The 24978-nt window shown below is 37.4% G+C and overlaps 2 protein-coding genes and 1 pseudogene across 9 annotated transcripts; 1 reads left to right on the forward strand and 2 right to left on the reverse strand.

Moving 5' to 3' along the window:
- Positions 1-333: 333 nt before the first annotated feature.
- Positions 334-14140, reverse strand: LOC113665456 (uncharacterized). 3 transcript variants are annotated; one of them, XM_027181148.2, is made up of 12 exons: positions 13843-14140; positions 11807-11864; positions 10778-10852; positions 10146-10265; positions 9750-9841; positions 9209-9271; positions 8470-8530; positions 8104-8145; positions 7786-7884; positions 6979-7041; positions 5630-5877; positions 334-2230 (listed from the first exon to the last, which is right to left on the reverse strand). In XM_027181148.2, exons 1-12 carry the CDS (start codon positions 14020-14022, stop codon positions 2018-2020), a joined length of 1314 nt encoding a protein of 437 aa, XP_027036949.2. In that variant the 5' UTR covers positions 14023-14140; the 3' UTR covers positions 334-2017. The 3 variants fall into 3 exon arrangements, with proteins under 3 accessions (XP_027036949.2, XP_027036951.2, XP_089040569.1); XM_027181150.2 differs by lacking the exon at positions 13843-14140 and adding an exon at positions 13432-13733; XM_089184443.1 differs by having other exon boundaries at positions 1277-2496; positions 13843-14022.
- LOC149039056 (uncharacterized) lies at positions 3276-4951 on the reverse strand (annotated as a pseudogene).
- LOC113665457 (uncharacterized) lies at positions 14055-24627 on the forward strand. Of its 6 annotated transcripts, XM_089184433.1 has the most exons (18): positions 14261-14397; positions 14570-14644; positions 15275-16115; positions 17218-17252; positions 17358-17412; positions 17619-17678; positions 18548-18685; positions 18916-19010; positions 19308-19373; positions 20219-20297; positions 20877-20915; positions 21153-21281; positions 21366-21410; positions 21499-21543; positions 21632-21676; positions 21770-21814; positions 22182-22432; positions 23610-24627. In XM_089184433.1, the coding sequence occupies exons 3-18, from the start codon at positions 16079-16081 to the stop codon at positions 23820-23822; spliced, it is 1377 nt and encodes a 458-aa protein (XP_089040559.1). In that variant the 5' UTR covers positions 14261-14397; positions 14570-14644; positions 15275-16078; the 3' UTR covers positions 23823-24627. The 6 variants fall into 6 exon arrangements, with proteins under 6 accessions (XP_089040556.1, XP_089040559.1, XP_089040557.1 ...); XM_089184430.1 differs by lacking the exons at positions 14261-14397; positions 17218-17252 and adding an exon at positions 14055-14191; XM_089184431.1 differs by lacking the exon at positions 17218-17252.
- The last annotated feature ends 351 nt before the right edge of the window (positions 24628-24978 follow it).

Consider the following 24978-nt stretch of genomic DNA (forward strand, 5'->3'; position numbering starts at 1 on the left):
AAAACGCTTAGGAACGCTGTTAAAAAACACGAACAAACTTCATACTTCCTCTCCTCTTTCGACATTTTTTGGCATTTCTATCTGTCTTGTCATCATCTGGGTCCATCTGACATCATGTAACATCCTTGGTTCATCAGGGGTCTACTTCAAAAGTTGTAAAGGTTTTTCCTTTAATTGATCTTCCAACAACGGGACAGAAGGTGGGGGGGGGGGGAGGGGGGGAGAGGTTCAACAAAAAGCAACTCGCCTCAAAAGGTCGTTTCATGCTTCAACCACACCCCTCCTAAAAGGATATAGAAAAAGGTTAAATACTAGTGGCCAACCTAATACAGCTTCATTGTTGATGAAATTTTTATTCCAAAAAGTCTTGTTACTTAATAGTCATTGACATGATAGAAATATCAACTTACTGATAAAAAAGCAATGGTTCCTGTCTGCGCTTTTACATACAGTACATAATCTGACTATTTTCAGACGCATCTTTAAAATGAAATGCGAGTTAATCTGCTTCTACAATTCTGATTTGATCATGAATGAAGGCTGAATGAAACGGAATCGCAACTATGAACCAAAACCTAACTGTTCGCATGTCAATGATAAGCGCAGAGGAATAAAAGAGAAAAAGAAAAATGACAAAAATAAAATAAAAAACGATCAAAGAACGCCTGATTCTTTCCACAAAATCATATCGACTTGCTCATGCCTCCCGTCCGAAATACAAATATCTTGTAAATAATATATAATTCTTAATCTGACTAATTTACATCCTTAACGCAAGCTTCAAATTGTACCAAACATTATTTCCTATGGTAATGTGCGTTATTTTTCAATAGCATGAAAATCATGTCACTCGCTCGCTGTTATCCTTTAATTTTACGTTTTCCTTTTTTCCTCTCACCTAAACGTTGTGTTATGATTTTCATCCCGTTATTAACATTTCACATACCCACTAACGTGATTTCCATATCCGGCTGTGAGCAAGCCCTCATAATCAGCGCTGCAGGGTGCGCTACTGGGAGGGGTTTTCCGGGGGTCTGGCACTAACAATTATCAGTACAAGACTCCTTGCAGACTTGCGCTGCAGGGATCTAGCACTAGCAATTATCAGTACAAGACCCTTTGCAGACTTCTCTTTCCCGAGGTGCTGATAGATAGGGTATGCTCGCAGGTTATGATTTCCGGGGCACTGGTAACCATTCCACTCTGATTTCTACCAGATTTAGAATATTTCAAGGCTTGCATATTAGCCGAGGATAAAAAATAAACTACATCTAAATGAGACCACCATTAAATATAATATAAATAAGCTAATAAGAGATAAATATTTTAAATCCTGGAATTTAAAACGCTTAATCTTTTTTATCAAACCATTAGCTGCAGTAAGTATGTTTCCTTATCCTTTGTACCATCACGGAATATATGATTTGCCTTCTTTTCTTCTAAATGCAACACACGAGCTGTACCAGCTGAAGTATCTCACGGCTAAACTAACTACTTAACTTCCGGTAAGGTAAACTTTACAGAGATTTTTTAAGGTCAGGCAGGAGACGATAATACAAAAATAGTTAAATCAATGGCTTTTTATAGGTCACTCCTTAGGCTATTTAACCCTTTCACTCCCAAGATCCAAACAGTAATTCTCCCTAATGCCTGACACAAGTTTTCTTAAAAACTCGACACAAGAATTTGGTTTTACAGCAAGATAGCACCCCCCCTACTGATAACCTTGTTTGTTCTCATAACCCTGTTTCAAGATAACGTGTTGCAGGTAAGGAAAAGTCACTCTTTGGTTAACTCTGGGAATTTAAGGATTTAGGCCGCAGGAGATACCTTTTAAATATTCTTTGTTCAGCAACAAAGGTCCTCTAATGGCAACTTAGTGAGGACTCATTCTTGTGTTGGAGGTGGGGGTTAGGGAAAGTGAAAGTGGAAGGGGAAAAGCAATTAGGCTGCGGAAAAGGTCATACACTCCAATAATTTTGCCATAGATCTAAGCTTGCAAGATTTCAGGCATTTACTATATTGCTAATATCTTTGGTCTGTCGTTAAGACGCTTTAAGATTTCCAAAGCATCATCGGGCCACTTGTAGCTAACTTTGGCCCAGAGTGGAAGTGGTCCTGAAGTCAAGGGCATGTCGGGTGGGGTTATACAAACCATCTTCGAAGCTGAGCGATTATGTGTGTATAGGTCTCGGAGTACTTCCAGCTCAATCCAAACGCGGTTGGTGTCCTGAAAAGACAAGGTTTCGAAATGCCGTCAGATCTCCAAATTTGTGTTTATTTCAGTTTAACAGTAGCTCCTCTTTTTCAACGTAATCCATCGCGCAAGTCGAGAGTAATCATATTTTCCAGTGCTACTTGAACCCTAAGAATCGAAACGCCTCACTTCCCGGAGTACTTTCTGAACCAGGGTTTTCAGCTTACTAGTGGCAGATTTAGGTGGAGGGTCAAAGGATGTCAAAGTTCCATAGACCTGTGAGTATTTTAATTCCTTGTCTGAAGCCAAAATTTAAAAAAAAAAACTCATGTTCGTATATTACTATCCAACTTGAAGTATTTAAAATGTAATTATCTTGAAATATTAACTGGCTCATTAAGGTTCGATCTGTGTTTTGTTTGAAGCTTCCTCTCCCTCCCTATCATAAGCGCAAGATGTATCACTGCTTGCAAATTTCTTTGACTTGCGCAAAGGATTACGTCGAGAAAGAGAGATTCATCGTAGTAAATAAATATTTATCATATAAACTATGGTGATATACAAAGATTTTTAACCCTGAGAAAAGCCGTAACAACACATGTGAAAAAAATAGAGAATAATACATGGGCGCGCGTAGATATGGAATTTCTCTTCGAGTGTTTAACTCGATAGCTCACGGGTGAGCGCAACGAACGAGTGAGATGTCGAGTTGAACACGAGCAGAGAAATTCCATGTCTACAAGCAACCATGTATCATGTTGTTTATCATATAAACATAATAGCCCTTTACTGAGAAGAAAAGCCGACTTCATTAATGAATGAAAATAAATGAATCGACAATCCCCGAATAACAATCGTAGAGTGCGCTGGCGCTAACTCTTAAGATGGAAAAATGCGTTGAATCATGATTACAAAAACAACAATACAGTAAATGGTTTGAACCCAGGGGTAACATGTAATAGTGTACTTTGATCGTCCGAGCGAGTGTATTCCTGAGAAGGACTGTTGTCGGTAGTGGTGACTAACGTTTCGACAACCAGAGCGGAAGTCACCATCAGAGTCAAGTGAATAGTTGTTGTCAGTCAGTGGAATGTACTTAGTCTGGTTTGTATAAACTGATTGGTCAGTTTTGCCGTTATGTTTTTGGCTGTAAGACTCAAGTGGCGTAGGTCAGTCGTGATTGGTCGGTCTCGATCCGTTAGGGAAGTTAGGTCGTTCTGTTCGGTTCGTTTGTAATGTTAATGTCGTGAATGAGTCGTTTGTATGGTGCCGGTAGTGGTTGACACCTGTTGAGGGGAGTCTGTTATCTTTCCAGGGTCAGTCGTTGAAAGTAGTTGGTACTGTAGGTTAGGCATTGCAAGAGTCCCAATCAATAGTTCGTAAGTCGGTGATGTTTAGCGATGTGATTGTTGACATCGCCTTTCCTCGTCGCTCGTTTGTGTTCAGTCAGTCTGGTTGTGAGGTTTCTGCCAGTCTAACCGATGTAGGAGGCGAGGCAGTCGGAGCAATCGATCTTATATACTGCTCCCTGTCTGTTCCTTGGTGCGTCTTTGTCTTTGACGTTAGTCAGTAACTGACGTGGTGTGGTAATAGGTTTGTGAGCGACGCGGATATTAAGGGGCTGTAGGATGCGCGAGATATTCTCAGATATGCCCTTTATGTATGGTATTGTTGCTGTGGTCGTAGGAGTTGCGTTGTCGTTAGCTTCGGTAGTAGTAGGTCGGTGAGTGTTACGTTGGATGAAGTCTTCGTTGTAGTTGTTCTTTGAAAAAACACGGTCAAGGTATTTGTTTTCATCGGATAAGCTGTCTGTCGTATTGCATACTAGTTGCGCTCGTCGGGTAAGAGTCTTGATAGTTGTGGCTTTGTGTGATGTCAGGTTGTAGGATGACGCGTCCAGTAATCTGTCGATATGTGTCGGTTTCCTGTAAACTTTTGTACGTAGTGAGTTGTCGTCACGGCTTACTAGGCAGTCTAGAAACGGTAGATTACCATTTTCTTCGACCTGTCTAGTAAACTGTATGTCACGACTCTTACCGAACCACACTACTGACTGGGACTCAGTGCAATGCCTAACCTACAGCACCAACTAAAGGAAAAGTCTGTCTGTCAGAAATATGGATTTTTTAGTGTTTTAGCCGCCATAATTCGAGGAAGCTCCGACAAACAACTTGTATTGAGAGTCGTGAAGGCTTTGCCGTTCAATCATCAACTTGACCGAGTGGCACCAAAGGCGAGTGACGTGTCAGTAGATGATTGGCTATATCAACATACGTGAAAAAATACTATATTTTTCCACGTATGTTGTTACGGCTTTTCTCTAGGCTGGAAATCTCTGTATAACACCGCAGTTTATGTGTTTGACATCGCCAATCAGCTGCTGCTACGTCACTCGCCTTTGAGCCACTCGGCCTCGGTTGATGAATGAACGGTAAAGCCCTCACGATTTTCAATCCAAGGTAGTTTGTCAGAAGTTTCTTGGATTATGGCGGCTAAAACACTAAAAAATCCGTATCGCTCGCAGACAGTCACGCTCAAACTTTCCCAGAAGGGGAAGAAAACCAATACACGAAATTATAATAAAGTTAGAATATAACGCGTGCTGTTATTGGTATTATTATTCAATATAGGAGAATTTTGTAAATTGAAAATTACGCCCATTGTTGTTTTTGTAATCATGACTCAACGCATTTTTCCATCTTGGGCCTTAGCGCTAACGCACCGTACGATTTCGATTCTTTTATGTTCACTCATTGATGAAGTCGGCTTTTCTTGTAACCAAAGGGCTATTGTGTTTATATGATAAACAAAATAATAAATGGTTGCTTGTAGATATGGAATTTCTCATCTCGCGTTCAACTCGACATCTCACTCGTTCGCCACGCTCTCTCGTGAGCTATCGAGTTGAACACTTGAAGTGAAATTCCACATCTACGCGCGCTCATGTATTATTCTCAATGTATCATTAGTCTCTCATACGTAAATCTTACCAAAATGTACCTCCGTGAAGCCAGGTTTTTATTTTGTTTATAAATTAAACAGCTTTTTAAAATTGTAAAAGTACACCGTGATGCACCATAGAGCCCTATACGAAGGTAACGGAAGTGGGGTAAATTAAGTTCGTTTTCCCACCCACGTGTTGAAACATACTGAAATATTACAATTTGAATTTGCACACCAATGTGGTGATTTGATTAGAGGAGAAATTTACGACGCCTAATCGCCCCAGAAAAGTTAATATGGCCTCATGACAGAATTTTAACCCCCCCGCTCCTTTCGTCCTTTCGCCTAAGTTTTCAATCATCCAAGGAAACTAAGATAACGAACTCCCGTCCTAAAATCAACGGAGAAGGAATCACTGAGCGAAAAAGGAAAACTGCAGATGGCCGAGAACAAACGAGCATCCCAAAAGGAGAAGTACCATGTATTTACCTGAGACTGGAAGCCATCACACCCATCCAGAGCGAGGTTTATCAAACCAGGTGACAAGAAAACCAGCACCTTCTTAGCTTTTCTAATTTGGCTTTCTCCCCAACGCGTAGGACCCTGGGAAGTTATTTCTGTAGACACCATAACGTCCATGATGACATTATAACCGTTCTGGCGAAAGTAGTTCACAATTGAGGCCACTTCGTTTCGAAAAGCGTCACTCTCTGGATAATAACAGGTGTAGTATAGCTCTGTTTAAAAAAAAATATATAAAAAAGGGAGAACATAATTGGTAACATTTCCTACTTAATCTTTTTCACCATCCTGATAAATGTTTTAGGCTTTAACGAAATCCTCAGGGAGCGGCAAAAGAATCCCTTACATTCCTTGCATTTCGTGTGGCCTAAGTCTAAAATATGATCTATTTCACACGTGAGAAGCTTTCAAGACTGGCTGCGGTAGCCCAAATATCGCCATTCCTAGTAAACTGAAGGTTGATGAAACATTGTAACACTCTGAGTTCAGGTGATCAGTTCGTGGACAAAAAAGCGCGGGAAATGCATGCCGCGGCTGCCATTTTGCGCACCACCGAAGCGCGCATACGAAGCGACTGGTCATCAGGTCATCGTGTATCTTTGCCTTTTGTGGTTTTAGACGACGATATGCATATTATTTTCTTAACAAGGTTATTTCTTTTGGCAGTACAAAGGAAAGGAAGCGAAAAAGATGAAAATTCTTTTCACAATGAAGAATTTGCTGGGAAGAAATCGTAAATTATGGCCATGTGTATCTTTTGTCGTGCACAGTCTTCATAGAGGACTTTCCGGATTCCTTCGCGGGTAGATCTAAGGTTTTATCAGGTAAGGGCCTCAGAGTATGATAGAGCTTCAACTTACAGCTGTAGGTGAAAGACAGGATGGTTGTTGCGTTTTGGAATAAGTAACTCAGTGTAAAATCAGAGAACCAGCATTTGTACGATTTATCATCTCAACTGCGTAAGCTTATCTTTCTTAAGTAAGGGATTATCCATTGGGAAAAGCTGCAGTCGCTCGCACGAAAATACATTTTGCATATAAGACTTGTTGAAACACACGATGAACAAGCACCAAAGATTAAGGAAAAAAATAGAAAAAAAGAGGAGAGATGTTAGTGATGTTGTAATATTTGCTTCCTAGCCGCCATCTTGGAACCTTCTACGTCATAGGGTCAAACAAACGCTTCCGGAATCCCAGTAATTCATTGTTTACAAATGCACGTGTATTATCGACCTATAAACCTACATCATTATAACAATAATCTTAATCAAATATAGTTAGGAAGAATATCCACTACGAAATATCCGATAAGCCCACCTTTTTCGTCTTTTTTCTCTTCTGGTCTCGGGGGCGCTGGTGGAGGCATACGAGGGGTGCTTCCTTTAAAAATCAGGAGAAATACTAAATCAAAATTTGACCAAAAATAAATGATGGAGATGGTTAATAATAATAATAATAATAATAATAATAATAATAATAATAATAATAATAGTGAGAATGATGATGTTAGCGAGAAGTTCAAATATAGAGTAATAATAATAACAACAGGCTCAGAGATCATAACCATCAAAACATGTCTATAACAACAGGTCAATACGTTGATGATACAAAGTAAACCAGCCCATTTAACAATGAGAGTATTGAAGTCCTGAATTGGCTATCAACAGAAATATTGTTATCATTACTCAAAATTGATGTTGAAATTTTGAAATGGTCATGAGACAATGTTGAGACATACTAAGTTAAGCGTTAGTGTAAATAGTAACAAAATAAACTAAGACACTGAAATGGAAATAACCGCTCTGCTAATTATCTTATCTACACCAACAATAATTCCTGCGTACCTATATAAAGTAAATATGAACTGGTAACTGTAAACGTTATGCACTATAAGGCATGAGGCCTATGTAAGGAAGAAAATTTTGCTCTGCCATACTCAAACTCATTACTTACATTCAACTAATAATATTTATGGAATATATTTATTGAATATATTAATATTTATGAACAACACTAACTGTGTCTGGGGGAAGATTGCGTAAGTGAGTGAGTGACACTAGAAGAATTAATCTGAATATATGTGACTTCGTATACCAATTACATCATAAGAAGTTCACCAATTACCTTGGCATGGCCTTTTCTTGACTAGAGCAAACAACAGCAAAAGCATAACCACTCCTGCTGCTATTCCTCCTACTATAGAGCTTACAAGTTTAACTGTGTCTGTAACAACAAACCACACAAGAAAAGTTAGGTGTCTCATAAAAACCATGAAATTAAGTGCAAATTGAAGATATTCTGCCAAATTCAGCTAATTATGAGCATGCTGAAATTTGAAAAGGGAGACCTAGGGGTCACATGTTCATTACTTATGGGGTCCAGAGGTTTACAAGAATAATGTGCTTGTAACAGATTTGGATCTAAAATATCAGCATGGCTTACCTTTTTTAGCTTCAGTAGGCATAGGAATTTTGTGTGGAGGGGCTGTAAATACACCAGAAAGATTCAATATTAAGGGTAGGAATACAAAGTTCTGCTTGAAAAGCCATATATTTACATATATACTTATCCAGTTAGAATTTGCTAGGTTGTCTAAATTTACCTAAGCTGGCATTCATCATAATCATGACAAAAACAAAGCTATCAAGATGCATGCACAATTTCATGCTAATAAAAAGAAACGAAAACGAAGAGGTACAATGCACTTCTTCTATTCACTAATTGTTTTTTAACCTTATTCACTTTTTAAAAATTGACATATTGTGCTTCAAGACTTCCAAGCTGATAAGCAAAAAAATAGAGTCTCACCATATGGAGAAAATGTTTCCAGAGATACAGAAGCTTTTTTGGAAAACGGGAAGGTCACAACCTAAAGACAGCAAACAAAAATGAGCTAGCAATTTCGCTTCTCTTATCACTCATTTTCATTATCATACTAAAATGTTACTTGGTTTTGTTAACAATGGCAAATAAAAAGAAAACCCAAGTAAAACAAAATTACTGGTATTATCAGTAGCAACAGCATTACCAATGTAACAAAATTTTAGAATCAATGACTGAGGAACAATGACTGGGTGGGTCCTTTTAAACTTCCCATCCACCCATACATTTCATGGTCATTTTGAGCAAATAACACCATGCATATTCCTAAAAACAGAAAATCTGATGAGGTGAAGAAGCTCTGATGCTAGTGGAGAGTGCACATGAAAATAAAAAACGTGAAATCATGTGGCTTTGTTTAAGATCCCTTTAAATTTCTTCAGCCAGAATACGGGAATACCTTAAATATATTTCTTCAAAGTGTATATATAGGAAGACAGAGATTGTGAGCATAAGTTATCTCTCAAAAACCAAGTGAAAACAACCTCAAGGGATAGCCTTACAACAGAAAGGTACTGCTGGGTGTTTGAAAAAGACCAAACCATATTACATGTACCTTTTTATTTGGAAAAGTTAAACATCAGCTTTGCTCCTCATATCATTCTTAATGATAATGTCACAAATTAAATAATAATACAAATTGTTAATTGATTTAGGTCATACATACAGCAGCAAAAAGATAATCAGGCTTTTCCCATTGAGCCAGTGGCACTGAATAATCTGTTTGGTTCTAAGGTTTTCAGATCATGCAAAACATATATCAATAATAAGACCTGCTAAGGTCCAGTATATCAAGATATGATACAGGGGGATTAAAAATAAACTATACTATACATAGTCCACCCTGTGGCCAAATTATGATGAGTTTTTTTCTACCCCGATCGAAACCTGTAAAAAGCAACTACATGAATTATCAATCAACATGTTTATTTTCCTAAATTGTTATGATAATCACCATGGAAAAAACATTTTTGATCAAGATGCAAATGACTATGATGACATTTATGATTACCCTATTACACACCATTGAATTAAAGTTGTTGTTTACCACTCAGGCACTGTCTTCTCAAATTGATGGGGTCATGTTAAAACCATAGCCATGTTGTATACTCATGATTAATTTAACATTATCTTGCAATATGAAGCCTGTGTCTAAAGAAACTAAAATTTCCCCTTTTGGAAAAAAACAATAAATTTGGAAACCTGACCTTTGGAATAATTTTGCACTTGGCTGTTTTGTCATCACCACATCTATCACAACGAACTTTGTAGATAAATGCATAAGCTGACCAGTTATAATCTGTCAAGAAAACAATGATTTAATTTTCTTTAGTCTGAGCAAAGAGATCTGAAATTAAGAAGTGTTTATTTAACTGAAATGTGTCTACTGTTACCAAAGTACTGAACCTCAAACTTCAACACCACATACAATAAATCAAGGTGGGAATTATTTGTTGTTCCTTATTGTACAATTAGGGGCAATTTATAAGTAATCTTAATACAGCAATCTTTTCCAATTGGTGTTTCCTCAAGATCTTCATTCAACGTCTTCTTTCTGATTAATTACTAGCAACTACTGAAGCATGGCAGAACCATATCACTACCTGTTTTGAAATAATTCTTTTTCTCCCACACAACATCAATATCCTTTTCTTTGAATTCTACTGAACGTATCTTAACAGGAAGTGGTTTGTTTCTTGACTGTACAGCAGAGGTCATGCACTCTGTTGATAAATTTCCAAAAGAAATATACATATTTTCTAATTATCAACACATAAACAGTTATTTAATATGTGTACCTTAAGAAGTAAAAATGTTTCCACAAATCAGTTTCCATTTTAACGTGATTTAGGGAGGCACTTCTGTTACATATAGTGGAAAATTTGCTTATCTAAAAGAACTTTCATAAACCTCTTTTATAAGTTACTGTATTATAATTTGTCAATAGTTAATGTGCTATAGTGATGTTAATCCCTCCCTTGTCATCAAATTCTGTTTTTCCTTTCTTTTTCATAAGTTAAAGCTTAAATCAGACTTACTAAGGTATGTACCAATTTTCTGCTGACTGGCTGGTTCAAATTATTTGCAGAATGTGCACTGATTTCTTGTAGTCTTTAGGTGTTGCATTTCCACCTTTCATCTTATGGCACACCAGATATGGTCTTGAAAACACTATAAACATCCTACTAGATGTACATCCTAAATGTTGGATCCTTGCTTTTTTACTTCAACTTACCATTTTGGTACTCTGCACTTCTCTGTTGCCTGATGGAAGAACTATCTCTTTTTTTCCTATTTTTGTGCATTGTGTCTAAAATTGAATTTAATAGAGACACATTGGGTGGAAATAGATTTTAATTAATTTGTAGACACCCACAACAAAGGATGTTACCTACTACTGGGACACTTCAAGGTTACAAACAGAAATGTAACTTTTGAAATGAAACTTGAAACTTTTCCAAAGAGCACATCAAAACTATAAAACTCCAAACTACCCTTACTCATATGAAGTTTGTTTAAGGACTACAAAAGGATTCCAGTGTTAAATTGAATTTGTTTTGCCCATTCATTTTTGAATTTCTACACTGAACCTACAGATACCTAGTACATGTACTAAATAAACCATTAAAAAGATGACAACTGTCAATATTGCTTGATGTCTATAATTATCAGGTGACTCCCATGGGAAATGTGAAATCTACTCAGATTACCTATTTGACCCAATAACATTTCTGGGAATGCACCAAACTGAAAATTATTATTTCATGATGTAGGGCCGAAAGACTCTTGTAAATAAATTGTTTTGTAAAAGCATCTTTGCCTATCCTTGTGTATCCACTCTTACCTACTTTTAACCATGGGTGGCTTGTTCAGAACATCTTCAGGTTTGTGTTACACTTAGCCAAATAAAAGGATTGGTACTGAATTTTCTTTAAAGACTTTCAAATCTGATACCAGTTTTCACATTTATCCTGGGTTATCTTAGCCTAGCTTTAAACAACCTGGCCCATGACAACACAACAAAAGAAAAGAAAAAATCAAGACCAATTGTTAAACCCATTCCTGATTATACTTTCATAACTGTTCAAACAACTGGCCAAAGTAGAATCACACATGGTAGGTCAGGCATATTACTTTATGCTTTATTACAACACCATCTTGCACCACCTAATAAGATGTTTGCATTTCAGGCTTACCTGCATAATGTACATCTGACTGAAATTAGTAAGCAGCTAAATGTACATAATCTACATGTATATTTTACCTCTGTGTGAAGGTAATTTTTCCTGGCATCTTGCAACACATTCCTCAAAAGAAATCACCTGGCAAAACAAAAGTTAAACAGACCCAATGTTTAACACAAATTTGTCAGATCTCTTTTTTTCCAGGTTTCAACGTTCAGTCAACCTGTCATTGAATGCTGCTTTATTAGTCCAGTCTGGCTGACATTTAATATGATGCTCATAGTTATTGTAAATAGATGAAGATATTGCATGAGTCAGTTTTTTAAAATCATTTTCTGTGAAGACTTTGACAACTCATTCATGATATCTTTACCTCCTATAGATGTATATCATTGGTAAGAGATTGGAAAAAGAAACTGTTAAAAAAATGATGGTATATATTGAGCTAACAACCTGTGATGCTGCAATAACTCTGTTTTTGATGAGTTATTACTATACCAAATTAAAATTGCTGTTTAACATAGGTTTCTTGGGAGGAGCAAGGACTCATATTTCACAGAGCCACTGATTATCAGCCCAATGTTAAGATAAACAAGGGCAAGTGCAATAAACTGAATGTGTGATGACTCATATGCAGACCAAGTGATTAAAAACCACAACAGGACACAATCATATGGCACAGAGTGTATTTTATGCTGCTAAAAAGTAAGGAAATGTTGACATGGGCCATACAAAGTCATGTTTCCATTCTATTGATTAATGAGGACATTAGTGTAGCAAGTACTACGAGTGCTAAGAATATGATGCACTTGATAAAGAACACACTTCATGCCCAGTTCAAACATCGAACCTTATTAAGTTTATTAAGTTTCCACTCTCCTTTCTAGTACCTTCATCAAGGGTGATCTAAATGCTGCAACAAGAGGTCCTTCTATACGATCGCTAATTAGTTGCCTTTTTTCTCATGAGGTGTGAATAGGCATCAGGAAGTAAGCTGCCTTCATCACAATTCAAAGGAGCATGGGCAGAGTTAATATGCCAAGCTTCCAAACAAAGGCGCTGGTGGTAACGCCGATTAGTGGTGGTAATTTTAGACTAATCCCACCCAAATGTACAGATAAGCATGTGTGCTCTGATAAAACTGACTCTTCTTTCTTGCAAAAGAAAACCGCTTTTTGATGCTCTTTCAAGCAAGTACCAAACACGTTGTCACAGTCATTGCAAGGAATAGAATAAATGGTGTCAGTTCATTGTTCTATCGTGACAGGATCCTTAGATTTGGCAAAAATATGCCCCAAAGTCTGAAAGGGTTTTTGAGCAACTTTAACACTGTGGCCATTCAAAATTCTCATGGTGGGTTCTGTAACACCCTGAATGTAAGGAATAACAGCAAAACCAGTCACTGGTTCCCTTTCATCAGGGGTGCTACTAGTTGTAACTGGTTTTTTTTAACTTCTCTTTACTTTCCTTAGGTAATCTCTCTAATGATGGACAAGAAAAGAAGCTATGAAACTGAAAGGGGGTGTACAAGTTTTACATGCATCTGTCGGTACTGAAAAAGAAAAATTACGAGAAGTGGACAAACAAAACGCATTTGTTTCGCTTATTTAGTAATTTCACATACTTAGAGTTCGGCGATTAGGCCATTGTCTTATTCAATGATCAAAATAATCCACTAAATATTAGACAACAATAAAAACTTTACCTTAGAAACGAGGTCAAAAGGCGTCAAAATACCTTCTTGTCATCTTACTGCGAGCTTTACATGTAATCGTATTTACATCCTGTTTCTGTTCGAACACGGATCCTTCGCATGGTTGTACGTGGGTGTTAACTATCGAATCTAGTTTAAAGCCATACGGCTATCCTTTAAAATGTTAACACAGTTTTAAAATTCGTAAAACAAAGGAGTTTTTCGCTAGACGTGATATGCGGGAAATGAAGAAATCAGAAGGTGTAAAACGTTGGTTACCGAAAGTTTTCTTCACTTTGCATAGGTCACGACATTCCCGATTAAAGCATTCGTAGCTGCGTTTATTGAAGCATGTCTTCTTAAGAATTCAACCAGATATTGATTCTTTAATTTAAGCACTTCGAATGATTTTTATCTCCCTACCTTGCTGACAACTGAGGCACAACGAAGATGACATGGAGACGGTGGATCTCGTTTCGATCGCAAGAGTCTACCGTGCAAAGATGCATACTTCCCTGAAGAAAGCGTTGCTGCGCCAAGAAAATAAATAACGGTTAGAAAAGCAGAAAACCTCTTGGAAATCGTCTGCAAACCATTCGGCATTGCTTTCTGGACTGTGGTTACATTTTTCACTGAGCATCAAGGGATATTCATAGTTGTTTAACGTCCAGCTCAGGACGATCCTTCAGTTAAGTTGACGGATGGAGTGCTGTATTTGCGTATTATGGTGCACATGCCCTCACTCGGACAATCGTCAGAAAAGTAAACAAAGGTCTGTCGACGGGAAGTCGCAATAATCGATTTGCGTAATATCCATCACAAAAAAATAATACCTCGTCATATTTCGTTTTCTATCGTTTGTGACCCTTATTTTGATTTCAGCTTAAATAAACATACCTCACGAAAATTATTCGCTATTCAAATTTCAAGTCCTTTTGCTGCGAGAGCAGATGGATATCAAGTTCAGTAATCATACGTGTCAGTTTAACATGCAAATCGTTTTGCTTTGCTTTACATGTTTTACTAGTTTTTCGTATTCGTGATGTCAGCCGGACCAAGTTACGTTATCTGCTAAACAATGAGTAGAAAAAAGAAAACAATTTGGTAGACGAGAAGAAAACTTTCACTTTTTATCGTTCTCTTCTTGAAGAAAAGGAAAGACGTAAAAAGGGGAGAAGGAAAAGAGAGCAGGAAGAAGGAGAGAAGACAGAAATAGGAAGGAAAGGTGAGGATGATTAGAGAAAATTAACTTGAAGCGTCTTTGGTACTTTTCTGTGTCTGTTTAAAATTAGTTTTGGTTTCTATAGCAGCGAAAGTTGACACTCTTAATCCACTTTCCTTTAAACCTTTAAACCCTAAGAGTGACCAGCGTCCAATTTCTCCTTACAATAATACTGCTGAATAATTTTTTAACATCGTAAGAGTAAAGGAAATGATTGCCAACCTTAGAGCTTTGGTTGTTACACGAATTCTCTCTGTCAATACCAAAGGAAACGTGTAGCAGGAGTATGGAGAATATGGACACTGATTTTATGGTGTAAAGGATTAAGACGGCCATAGTCCTTGTCGAAACGCCTAGGAACGCTGTTAAAAAACACAAACAAACTGCTTCATACTTCCTGTCCTCTTTCGGCATTTCATTTTCGGCATTTCATTTCCGGCATTTCTATCTGTCTTGTCATCATCTGGGTCATCTGGGTCCATCTGATATCATGTGCCATCCTTCAGGCAATATAACGATCAGTTGATCGTAAGCCTATGAGGTAGCCTTTTCCGTCTCCTCTGAGGCCACCCTTCTCTTCGTCGTTTACAAAAGAATTAGTTTCCTTCATTGCACTTGTGGGTTGGCTTCTAGATCTGGAACGTGTCAAAAGGCTGGAACTGGGAGGCATTCCAAGCCACACAACTCGTGACTATCAAGATCCCCAGCCTTTGTGTTTCGGCCATGTACGCTGGTCGATAAGAACGCTGTAATTTTTGGTGGCCAACTGACGACATTGGAAATCTCTATGTGACGACTCACTTCTGACTCGCATCTGACTCGCATGAGGTCAAACTTCCATTATATATTGTATGAAAAGGAAAGAACTGGATGTGGAACAGCTATTAGAAAATCTCATACGACTGCATGACTAGCTAGTTTAACTTCAATCAAGTCATTTGGAGCGAAACTGCAACAGAGAAACTCACACCAGCGAGCTACAAAGTTGGAGCGATTTGGAGTTACCAGTAGATACGACATAATTTTTTGAATATTTATGCTCTAAATGTACCCTTGTTGACAAAGGAAGCAATCACTGAGAGGAAAATTATCCACCTGAGTGACTAGAGGCCAAAGTTCATCGATGTCTTTCAATCCTAGTTGAATGTTATGAACACGTGACTGATGCAGACTTGCCCATCCGGTATTGCTCTAGCGGAGGGCTGAAAGGAAGAGTAATATTTTAATCAGTTTCGGTATTCTTGTCTTGGAGATTCTATGAACTGCTTTGACAATGATTCTCTCTTGTTGCCGGTTGATCAGTTTACTCGTTGCATTTAACTTGATTGGGACTAAACACGCAGAAACAAGCCTAGATAGTTTGTGTCTTCGTGAAGAATTGAAATCGAGTACTTTAAGAGCAGCGACTTTGTCAACTGACACAGTCTGCTGTCGACGATGCAGGTCGATCATACAAGACCAGGAGAATCGAGGGGTAAGTACAGAAATTAAACTTTTCAATATATGGTCGGGAATTTCATGCCCAAATAAACTTTGTGAGGCCATTGGATTACTTTACTCGACGCCGGGAGTTTGATGAACAGCCTAGCTCTAATGCATCATCAATCAATATTTTAAAACCCCTCATAAAAACGTTTCGTGAATCACGTCTCAGCGAAAACTGCGGCTACCAGCTTTCTCATTTTTTTACACCAATTTCCAGTAGGTTTAAGCTAATTTACTAAATCTCAACTGATTTGTTTTAATCGTGTTTACAGTAAAATTTTCGCCATTTGATTTTCTTCTTTGAAAGGAGAGACTCCCTGAGGAAGAAGTTGTTAGGGAAATTTCACATTTTGATTTTTTTCGTTGACCCCATGTAGTGTCAATGTATACTTGTTTTCATATTTTTTTTGCCCGTTTTCGCGTCAAAGCTCCAACGTGTCTGGAGCACGTAGCGTCTTTTCAATAGTGGACAAAAATCAAAATTCAATTCCGTTATATTATCGCCATTTCATGTGTCGTCCCATTCAATAAGTCGTTTACACTTTTTTAATTGCACGTGTTGGCGTTACCAGGGTATCCATAGGAAAAAAAAACACATTATGTTAACACAAACGCACAAACAGGAAAGGGCATGGACTCGGTCAACACACTTGTGCGTCCTGTGGCTTATATATTTTTATAACAAAATACTATGCAGAGTGTAACATTTTTCAGCCTGTTGTGTTCAGATAACCCTGAAGATAAAATGACACTAGGCAGTCAACAGGCATATTGGCTGTGCGTGGCGTGACGATGTCAGCTTCGACACGTGTCGTTAAATTGCACGTGGCGCTCAATTATAAGCTTCTCTTGGTTGAGTGGTAATAGTCTGGAAGAGTATGATAATAGACGCCTTTTATATTCTAGGTAATGTAAAATTAAAAGCACATCTGAGATCTATGTTACTAAGTCCAAGATGTTTTTATGATTAATTATGCTTTTATGAAGAGATTCATTTAAGTTGAAATAAACTTTTTTCTTATTTTCAATATAGATTCGTGATCTCCTTTTTCTTAGCTATCTTTGATCGTCTTGAATCATCTTTTCGACAGGGAGGGAAAAAAAATCAAAGAATGTTTCCGATGGTGTAAGGTCATCTAACTGATAAGTTAACAGTTGCACATTTGTCCAATTGAATTTTTAAAGAGACATTGAGTGGCTAGTTTCTGACACAAATGCACCTTTCTTGTAGAATATTGCATTTAAAAAGTGTATCCAGCATTGCAAGCAGCAAAGGGATGTCAAAGGTAAAAGGTTTAAATGTCTTTCGTGGATCGATTCGGTGATGCTAGTTAGTTTTTTTGTTTTTGTTTTGTTTTTTCATTGAACAAGTTTCATCTGATAACATCATGTTGCATTTAACGTACTGGATGATCGCGGTGTGGATCAATAGATGTAATCAGAATCCAGTAACCAACGTTTTTTTTGTCTTTTGACATTGTCCTTTTCTTAGATAATGAGGTCCTTGCACGATCTAAAGGAAGAGAACGACGTTCTTCCCTGCAATATGAAAGTAAGCCATGTGTTTAGAAGCTATTCATAAGTGCTGTTACAAAAAAAAAAAATAATTTTAACCTTTTTTTTTAATCAATTAGCACCATTTGTGCGTATTTAGTTAACAATCGAACGAAATTTTTTTAGCCGAGAAGTTTGTCAGCTTGTACTCGTTAGGCGTAACTTCATGGTCTCTTCGCGAGGGACGCTGGGTTGCTTTCTAATTAATTCAAATGGATCAAATGCGTGTATTGGCACCACTCAGCGACGCCCTGTCGCTCATAAGAGATAGTGAAAATAAGGTTTGTTCAACTATTCAGATGGTGCTTTCAATATATATCAACAAAGGATCGGTCTGTACTTTTTGTTATGCGTATATCGAGTTGCGGATGTACGCTAAAAGGCCGGAGAGCAGGAGGGAAGGTTAGAAGTTGCTCGAAGTGCAATAAAGAGCAAGTCTAGTTTCTTTTAAAAGGTAACATTGATGCCTTCTTCATAAAAACAGGCTTTGTTTGTGATCATCTACATCAATGTTCGTTACCTGTGCTCTTCTTTTTTTTCGGCTTGCTGGCTAAGAAGTCAATTCCAAGTGGAAAGAACAATCCTTCTTCGCTTTCTCTAGCTTTCATTGACTATCGAAACGTTTAGCCAAAGGAAGTCGCTGCTAAACTTGACTGGAACTTTAACTCGCCATGCAACCGCAACTGCAACTCCCTTCGTCATGTTAGCTATGTACGGCCGCGCACATGTAGATATGGCAATGATGGGTTGAAATAAATAACATAGGACAAGCGCGAGAGCTATGTGACAACAACATTACGCAAATATCGTGGAAATTACGGGAAACTCACTGCAGCGTTTCGTTATTAACATTTCATTTTCTTTCAGCGTGTCGCGGTCTGAAGGATCCTACAGCTCCTTCTCCTTGTTTGCCAGAGAAGATGAAGGTTGAATTCCGCACAATTTCGTCAGATACTTATGGTTACAACATCATTTGGGAGCCTATATCGGAATTTCTTTTTGAAGGTAACACTTGTCATGAAATTGAGACACTTTCTTTTGAATACACGTCAGACACTAAAAAGTACAAAGATGCTGCAAATGAGCTATATTTTTACAGATTTGGTCCCTTTTTCTCTGCTTTAAATGGACTTTTGTTGAATAATGATCTTCATTATTGTCCAGATCTTACAGTAAGGGGCGAAAACCAAACATAGCTTCTTATTTGGTATCATGGTGTTTTTTTTTTGTTTCAGTCCACAACAGGACGTGGACTCATTACTCGCTTATGTACGAATTTGAGAACGATCCATCGCCTGATAGAAAAGTGAATTGTTTGCTCGTACCAAAGGTTAGTGAAAATAAAAATTGTCCTGTAAGCCTCCTATATGCATAGGAAACCAACTAATTGAGTATTCCATTATAATTGCTTGAAATATGAACGACAGTTCAGTTCAAGAAATTGGGATGGCACGTTCGTAGGCAAACAATGTTTTGAAAGAAAGAAAAAGGTTCCATTGTGTGTAACACCTGATTTTTAGCGGCTGCTTATGTGAAGAGTTGTTTTGTATAATTATAAACGTATTCAAGATTTGCATGTGCCTTGCAGTAATTATAATTAATGCAAAGTGGGATGTTCCAATTTCAGAATAACACCAACTATACCCTGATATATCATTCTGCAAACTTTAAACCAGATGCTCTCCGTTATGCGGTATGTTCAATACTTTCCGTAATTAGCTTAACTAAACCGCTGGCATTTTGATTGGCGCTTATTAATGATCGATCAGTGGACAGACTTATGGATGATGTCATCATGAACAACTTTTGTCTTCTTTTTTATTGGAAAAAGATAGATTCCATGAGTTTGTTCATCAGTTGAACACAGATTAAGTCAAAATGTAATAAGAACATCCGTGATCCACTCGGCTGTACTTCTCGTGCCATTTTTGATTCAACATATTGTGACGACATCAGTGACCTATTACGAAACCAATGCGAGTTGCAATATGGAATCTATATTTTTAACTGATGTATTGACATATTTCGGGCTTGTATACATTTAAGTAAGGGTTTCTGGATGGGTGAGGTAGCCCCTTAGTCGCGGTCGAACAATTGAAGGAAAAGTAGTTAAGTGGAGACAACTAAGGGTAAGAAAAATTGGAGACAAGTTCTTTCTATTTTGACAACCCCTGTTTCCTGCTAGGCGCCAGTTCTGTCACATTCTACGTAATCTGGTTGCTGCTATGATAAACGAACATATCTCTTACTGTTCTTCGATTTCCGTCGAATGGAATAGTACAGATAATAGTTGCAAGTATTAATAATGAAAGGTTATACTACTCGAAAGGGAAGTAGGAATGTCAAGCTTAAATGAGAGGATTTCATCCTAAAGGCCTGATAATAAACTTTGTTTCGAATTTTCCTGTTACAAGTTAAGGGGAATATCAAGTTGTTAGCTATCAGTTATTTGGGAAAAAAAGCCGAACTGGTAAAAATATCTAGCTTTGTAACTGCTGGAATAATAGTTCAGTTGCACGTATTGATGTTGGTTTGTAGGTTGTTTCCTATCCATTCAGAAGCACATTCTCGGGAGAAAGTGCAATCAATTTGTCAGAGTTTGATCCCTTAAGACCAAGTAAGCCTTTCTATTCCAATATTTCGTTTAACGCGCATCATGTTAAAGATGTTGATTGTAGCTGTCTGTATACATTAGACGTAGTGAGTATTTTTTCTTAAATATGGGGTTTTAATTTTAAATCCTGGAGCTGTGTCTGGTCTTTCTTTGGACAGATAAACCTCCTTGGGTTTGACCTCCTTCCCTCAGAATCAAAATTAACAGAATGTCTTGCCAGCAAAACATGTTTTTTAAACCGGGTTTAACTGAATGAAAAGCAGAAACAGGGAACTGAAAAACTGGATTTTCCATAGGATTCAAGTAGTCGCCAACTTGTATTTTCAATGTGCTAAATATTAATTCAACAAACATTGGTTTAAGCAGGCTTCATAAATAAAAAAAAAATTGTAAGCCGTGTTAAACAAAACAGATTATCAAAATACATTCCGCGTCAAATACGACCCGGCTTTGGTTCCCCTTAATTCCCGCGATTTGTTATCAAAACACATAAACATTCCTGGGTGGGTGTCAAACGAGTATTATACGGTAAGAAGATGATGTTTCCCATTATTTATTTGTAATTTTAATTTTTTTTCTTAGCATTCATCCCAACGTTCGATCCCATATTTCCCACAGAAGGTAAGTCATTCACCCCGGATTCCTTCAAACATCAGAATAATTAACATTGATTGTAGAGCCGGTTAAGGCGAGAAATAGGTTTTTGCTAGTTTTATTAGTTCCAGAAAGGTTATTAACAAGTATAATTAAGCAGGTCTGAAATTTAACTGGCTTGTATCCTCCTGTATACATTCCTGTTCTTACCAACGGAAATTTGAATTTCCTGAATTGTTTCCTTATTGTTTTGTTTTCGTTAAGGAACTGAGAAGTCTTCAGCCTTGGCATGGCCTATCATAGGGGGGGCCTTCGCAGGCCTGGTACTTATTTTTGCAATGATGTGGGCCTTTATGTGGCGAAAGAAAACATTGCGACCGTTCTATCGTCGAGGTAATATTGTTACGGGGTTTCATTTTTCTTTAGTTCGAGTTCATTGAAATGTTATTTACTAAAGAGTTTTAATTTGTCCAATAGATTCTCAACTGCAAGAAATTAATCCCAAAACAGACATCAGTGGAGGTGAAGTGACTGCGTTTGCAAATTGAAATTTTTTTCATGTTCGTTTGTTAAATGTTATTTACTTTGAAGTTTTTAACTATTCTCACAGATCTTCATCTGCCTGAAGTTTACACCAGAGAAAACATCAGCAGAGGTGATATATCTGCAGTTGAAAATTGCTTTTTTTTCACTTTGTATTTGTAAAATGTTATTAACTTAAAATTCCTCAACTTTTCCGACAGATCCCCAACTGCAGGAAGTTATTACCAAGGCAAACATAGCTAGAGGTATTGATTATGTCTGTATTTGAAAATGAAATTTTTGTTACCGTGTTTTTGTTGAAATGTTATTGACTTAAAAATCTTCAACTTTTCATATAGATCCGCAGCTGTCAGAAGTTATTACCAAGACAAACAACATTGGAGGTAAAATGAATGCATTTGAAAACTGTGGTTTTGTTAAACAATTTCGTCATGAATATGGAAGCGATCCTCACCGTTATGAACACTGCTTAAGCAGTAGTAAGCCTGAAAAAAAACTCAGGCCTTTACGGAATTTGAACCTATGACCTCTGCGACACGGTGCAGCGCTCTACCAACTGAGCTAACGAGCCAACTGGAAGCTGGTTACTACTTCTTAAGTTGCGTTCATAAATGCGAAGATCGCTTCCATATTTACTTCCTTATCCGCAGATCACATTTATGATTTTCATATATTTACAGTCACAACTTCGATAGTTAAGGAGTCGGTTTTTCCATAAGTGATAACGTTGGGTTCCACTTTGCTTTATAGAACTGTACTACAGTTGTTACTACCCAGAGAATGAGAGTTTTCGTACCCAAGTGGCCTCAATTGTAAACTCCTTCCGGAAACAAGGATACAACGTCATAATGGACGCCATGGTAACAAACGAAATTAGCTCCCAGGGCCCACCGCGATGGGCAGAAAATCAGATTAAGAGAGCCAAGAAAGTGCTAGTTTTCTTATCTCCTGGTCTTTTGGAACTAGCTTCAAGTGATGGACGTGAGATAGAAAATTCGCAGGTTAGGAGCACATTTTAAATGTATCGCCATAACGATATGCATTGATTTTTGTTGTTGTTAACCAGTGCTCATCATCGGGTGACATAAAGACAGACGAAAGTTCGAACATAGTAAACGAACGAAAGAGAAAAGGGTACTTGGGAGACAAACAAATTAATTTAACGGGAAGGAATCATGCATGCAATCCTTAAAGGAAAGAAAAACTACAGAATTGTTTAAAGTAATTAGTGAGAGTAAACAAGGTAACACGGCTATGAGAAAAAACGTGGTAAACACAAGCGGTTTTAGTCCATTTAGCTGTCCTTGAAACAATTAAAGGCGATTTTTTTTCCGAATTTATTTTTAAACGGTCAATAGTAAAGGTGTATTTTCTTTCACGTGTTCCGGTTTCATTTTTGAGTAAGTGCTTTTATGCCTGCTTGTCGACTTTCCCAACTTCCTTTTGCTATAACTTGTCACAGGTGACGTAATCAAAGAAAAGAGAAAGAAAGAAAGAGAAACGGAAAACATAAGACAATTCATCCATCAGTTATAGAGCAATAGACTCCATTACGTAATAAAGAACCATTTTCTTTTCTATTAAAATCTCTTCTCCGAGCTAGGTTCATTGCAGTAGTTCTGACAGACTACTGTAGGCAACTTCACGACACGAAGTTGATGAGTTTTCTGTGACAAAGCTTTTAGAATCTCCGCACGCGAAACAGAAAGTTTTTGAGGTTCGAATCCATGTAAAAACACCTCAAATGTTTGTATTTTCCTTCAGTTGTTTGTGACCAATGTCTAATCATATTTCTTGGTATCAAGCGAAGTTCGATTATGAGCATTGAATTTGCTTTTCGGTTTTGAATATTAAGAAGATATCTGAAACATGCTGGGATTCTCCTTTACTCCTCGGCCTTTTTTTCCTCCGGAATTTTCATTTACGACCAAACTTTTGTTGTGCCAAGAAAAAAGCACAACGTTTCGGTATCGCCATGGTTGATATTATTGTCGAGAGAAAGTATAGAAACATTTTTCTTAACATGCTTTAAACCTTAACGAAATAATTTTGTTTTTCATTGTTAAAGTACCCTTCCTTGTTTACCTAATATCGTTTTCATCGGCCAGACTTCAAATCGGAAATATGTTTTTATAATTCTGAAGGCCGTTATAGTTTCTTGTTTGATCTCTTCTCCAGGATATCAACCGCGTGTGGATTGAGTTGGAGGTTCTTCGAGATATTTACTCTCAAAACCGCTCAGCTTCAAAAATGGTGTGCATTGCTCTCCCAGATATGCCAGTCTCGTCTAAAGACTCTCCTGTCTGGCTGAAAGTGAGCTACAGGTGGCCAGTGGAATTCACCGAGATCCTGAAGCGATTAAACGACAGGCCATCGATCAAACCAGCGTAAATTATGTGTTGAGTTGCTGTACAAACGTTACGACAGCCTTGTTTTTAAACATTTGTCCAGAGCCAGTTACAATCGGATAAAGAACGGCTGTGTCCGGAGGATCTTGATCTTCCCGATCATCTAGGTTTTAAGTGATCATCTGGGTGGTGTTTCCTTGAGATCCCTTAGATCTTTTGAATTTTTTTCCCTATAAGGTTGTAACGATCCGGTTAGGTATCTAGAAACTCCACGCTTTAATTAAACGCTTCTGCTTTCTTATGTAGTGTACGCAAATAGTTATTTGTAGGAGAAGGTATATTTCTGAGAATTGTTCGTACATTGGTTTAGACAAGTTTATGTCAAAACCGATGTTTGGAAGGGAGAGGCTACATTTCGAGTAAAAGTATTAACGGCAATAATCTCGTAGTGAAACTAATCATTTTATGTAAATTAATTCATATTTCATTTATAGTCTTCGAAAAAAATTTTTTTTATCCAAACGGAACTTAAATCCTAATATTAAAATGACGAAGGGCCAATGTCAACAAGAAAGAAGCGGTTTACGAGTTTCTTTGAGAAAACCTGAACTTTATATTTATACATAATTTTTCAATCTTGTGACACTATCTAAGGAATAATTTCCATATGTCCTCGATGATAAGGATATAAACGTAAATTGTTGATCGCTAATTTATTTCTTATTTAATTGATGGTCACAATTTCTATTTTTGTTAGACGAACGAGGGTTGAGTACATTGAGACTTTCTATGATGGTTAAGGATGAAGGAGTTGCTCAATCAACGTCATTTTACACTATTGAATTGTTTCCCTTTGTCGATTTATTTTCTTCTCTTCCTGATCATCTTTTGAACGATCACAAGTAAATAGCCAAGGGAGGCTGGAGGCTTTTTTCAATAGGATGCCTAATTTTTATAAGAAAAAGTGTTATTCATAGCCAAGCAAACCTGACTTCACCACGTATGCCTGTAGGACTCTATACGGACATTTAAAAGAAAGCATGCTGCCAACACTCTTTCAATTAGGCAATGGCTTCTTGATTTCATGGTAACTTTTAAAAACGGCAATAGATGGGTCTTTCATTTATAATGCAAATTTTTCAATTTTGTTTTGAACCGGGCTGCTCCAATTACCTGTAACTTGACTCAGGAAGTTGTGT

This window comes from Pocillopora damicornis, chromosome 10 (genome assembly GCF_964200805.1).
Source record: "Pocillopora damicornis chromosome 10, jaPocDami1.2, whole genome shotgun sequence".
NCBI classification, from domain to species: domain Eukaryota; kingdom Metazoa; phylum Cnidaria; class Anthozoa; order Scleractinia; family Pocilloporidae; genus Pocillopora; species Pocillopora damicornis.

What these genes read in the sequence shown, in the direction of transcription:
- LOC113665457 (XM_089184430.1), top strand. Translation starts at nt 15,915, where the DNA reads ATGATTCTCTCTTGTTGCCGGTTGATCAGTTTACTCGTTGCATTTAAC. An exon ending in TTCTTCCCTGCAATATGAAA is followed by an intron (nt 17,679 to 18,547) that starts GTAAGCCATGTG and finishes ATTTTCTTTCAG; the next exon opens with CGTGTCGCGGTCTGAAGGAT. An exon ending in CAGATGCTCTCCGTTATGCG is followed by an intron (nt 19,374 to 20,218) that starts GTATGTTCAATA and finishes GTTGGTTTGTAG; the next exon opens with GTTGTTTCCTATCCATTCAG.
- LOC113665456 (XM_027181148.2), bottom strand. Translation starts at nt 14,022, where the DNA reads ATGCCGAATGGTTTGCAGACGATTTCCAAGAGGTTTTCTGCTTTTCTA. An exon ending in GGAAACATTTTCTCCATATG is followed by an intron (nt 8,146 to 8,469) that starts GTGAGACTCTAT and finishes GTGTATTTACAG; the next exon opens with CCCCTCCACACAAAATTCCT. An exon ending in GTGATGGCTTCCAGTCTCAG is followed by an intron (nt 2,231 to 5,629) that starts GTAAATACATGG and finishes TTGTCTTTTCAG; the next exon opens with GACACCAACCGCGTTTGGAT.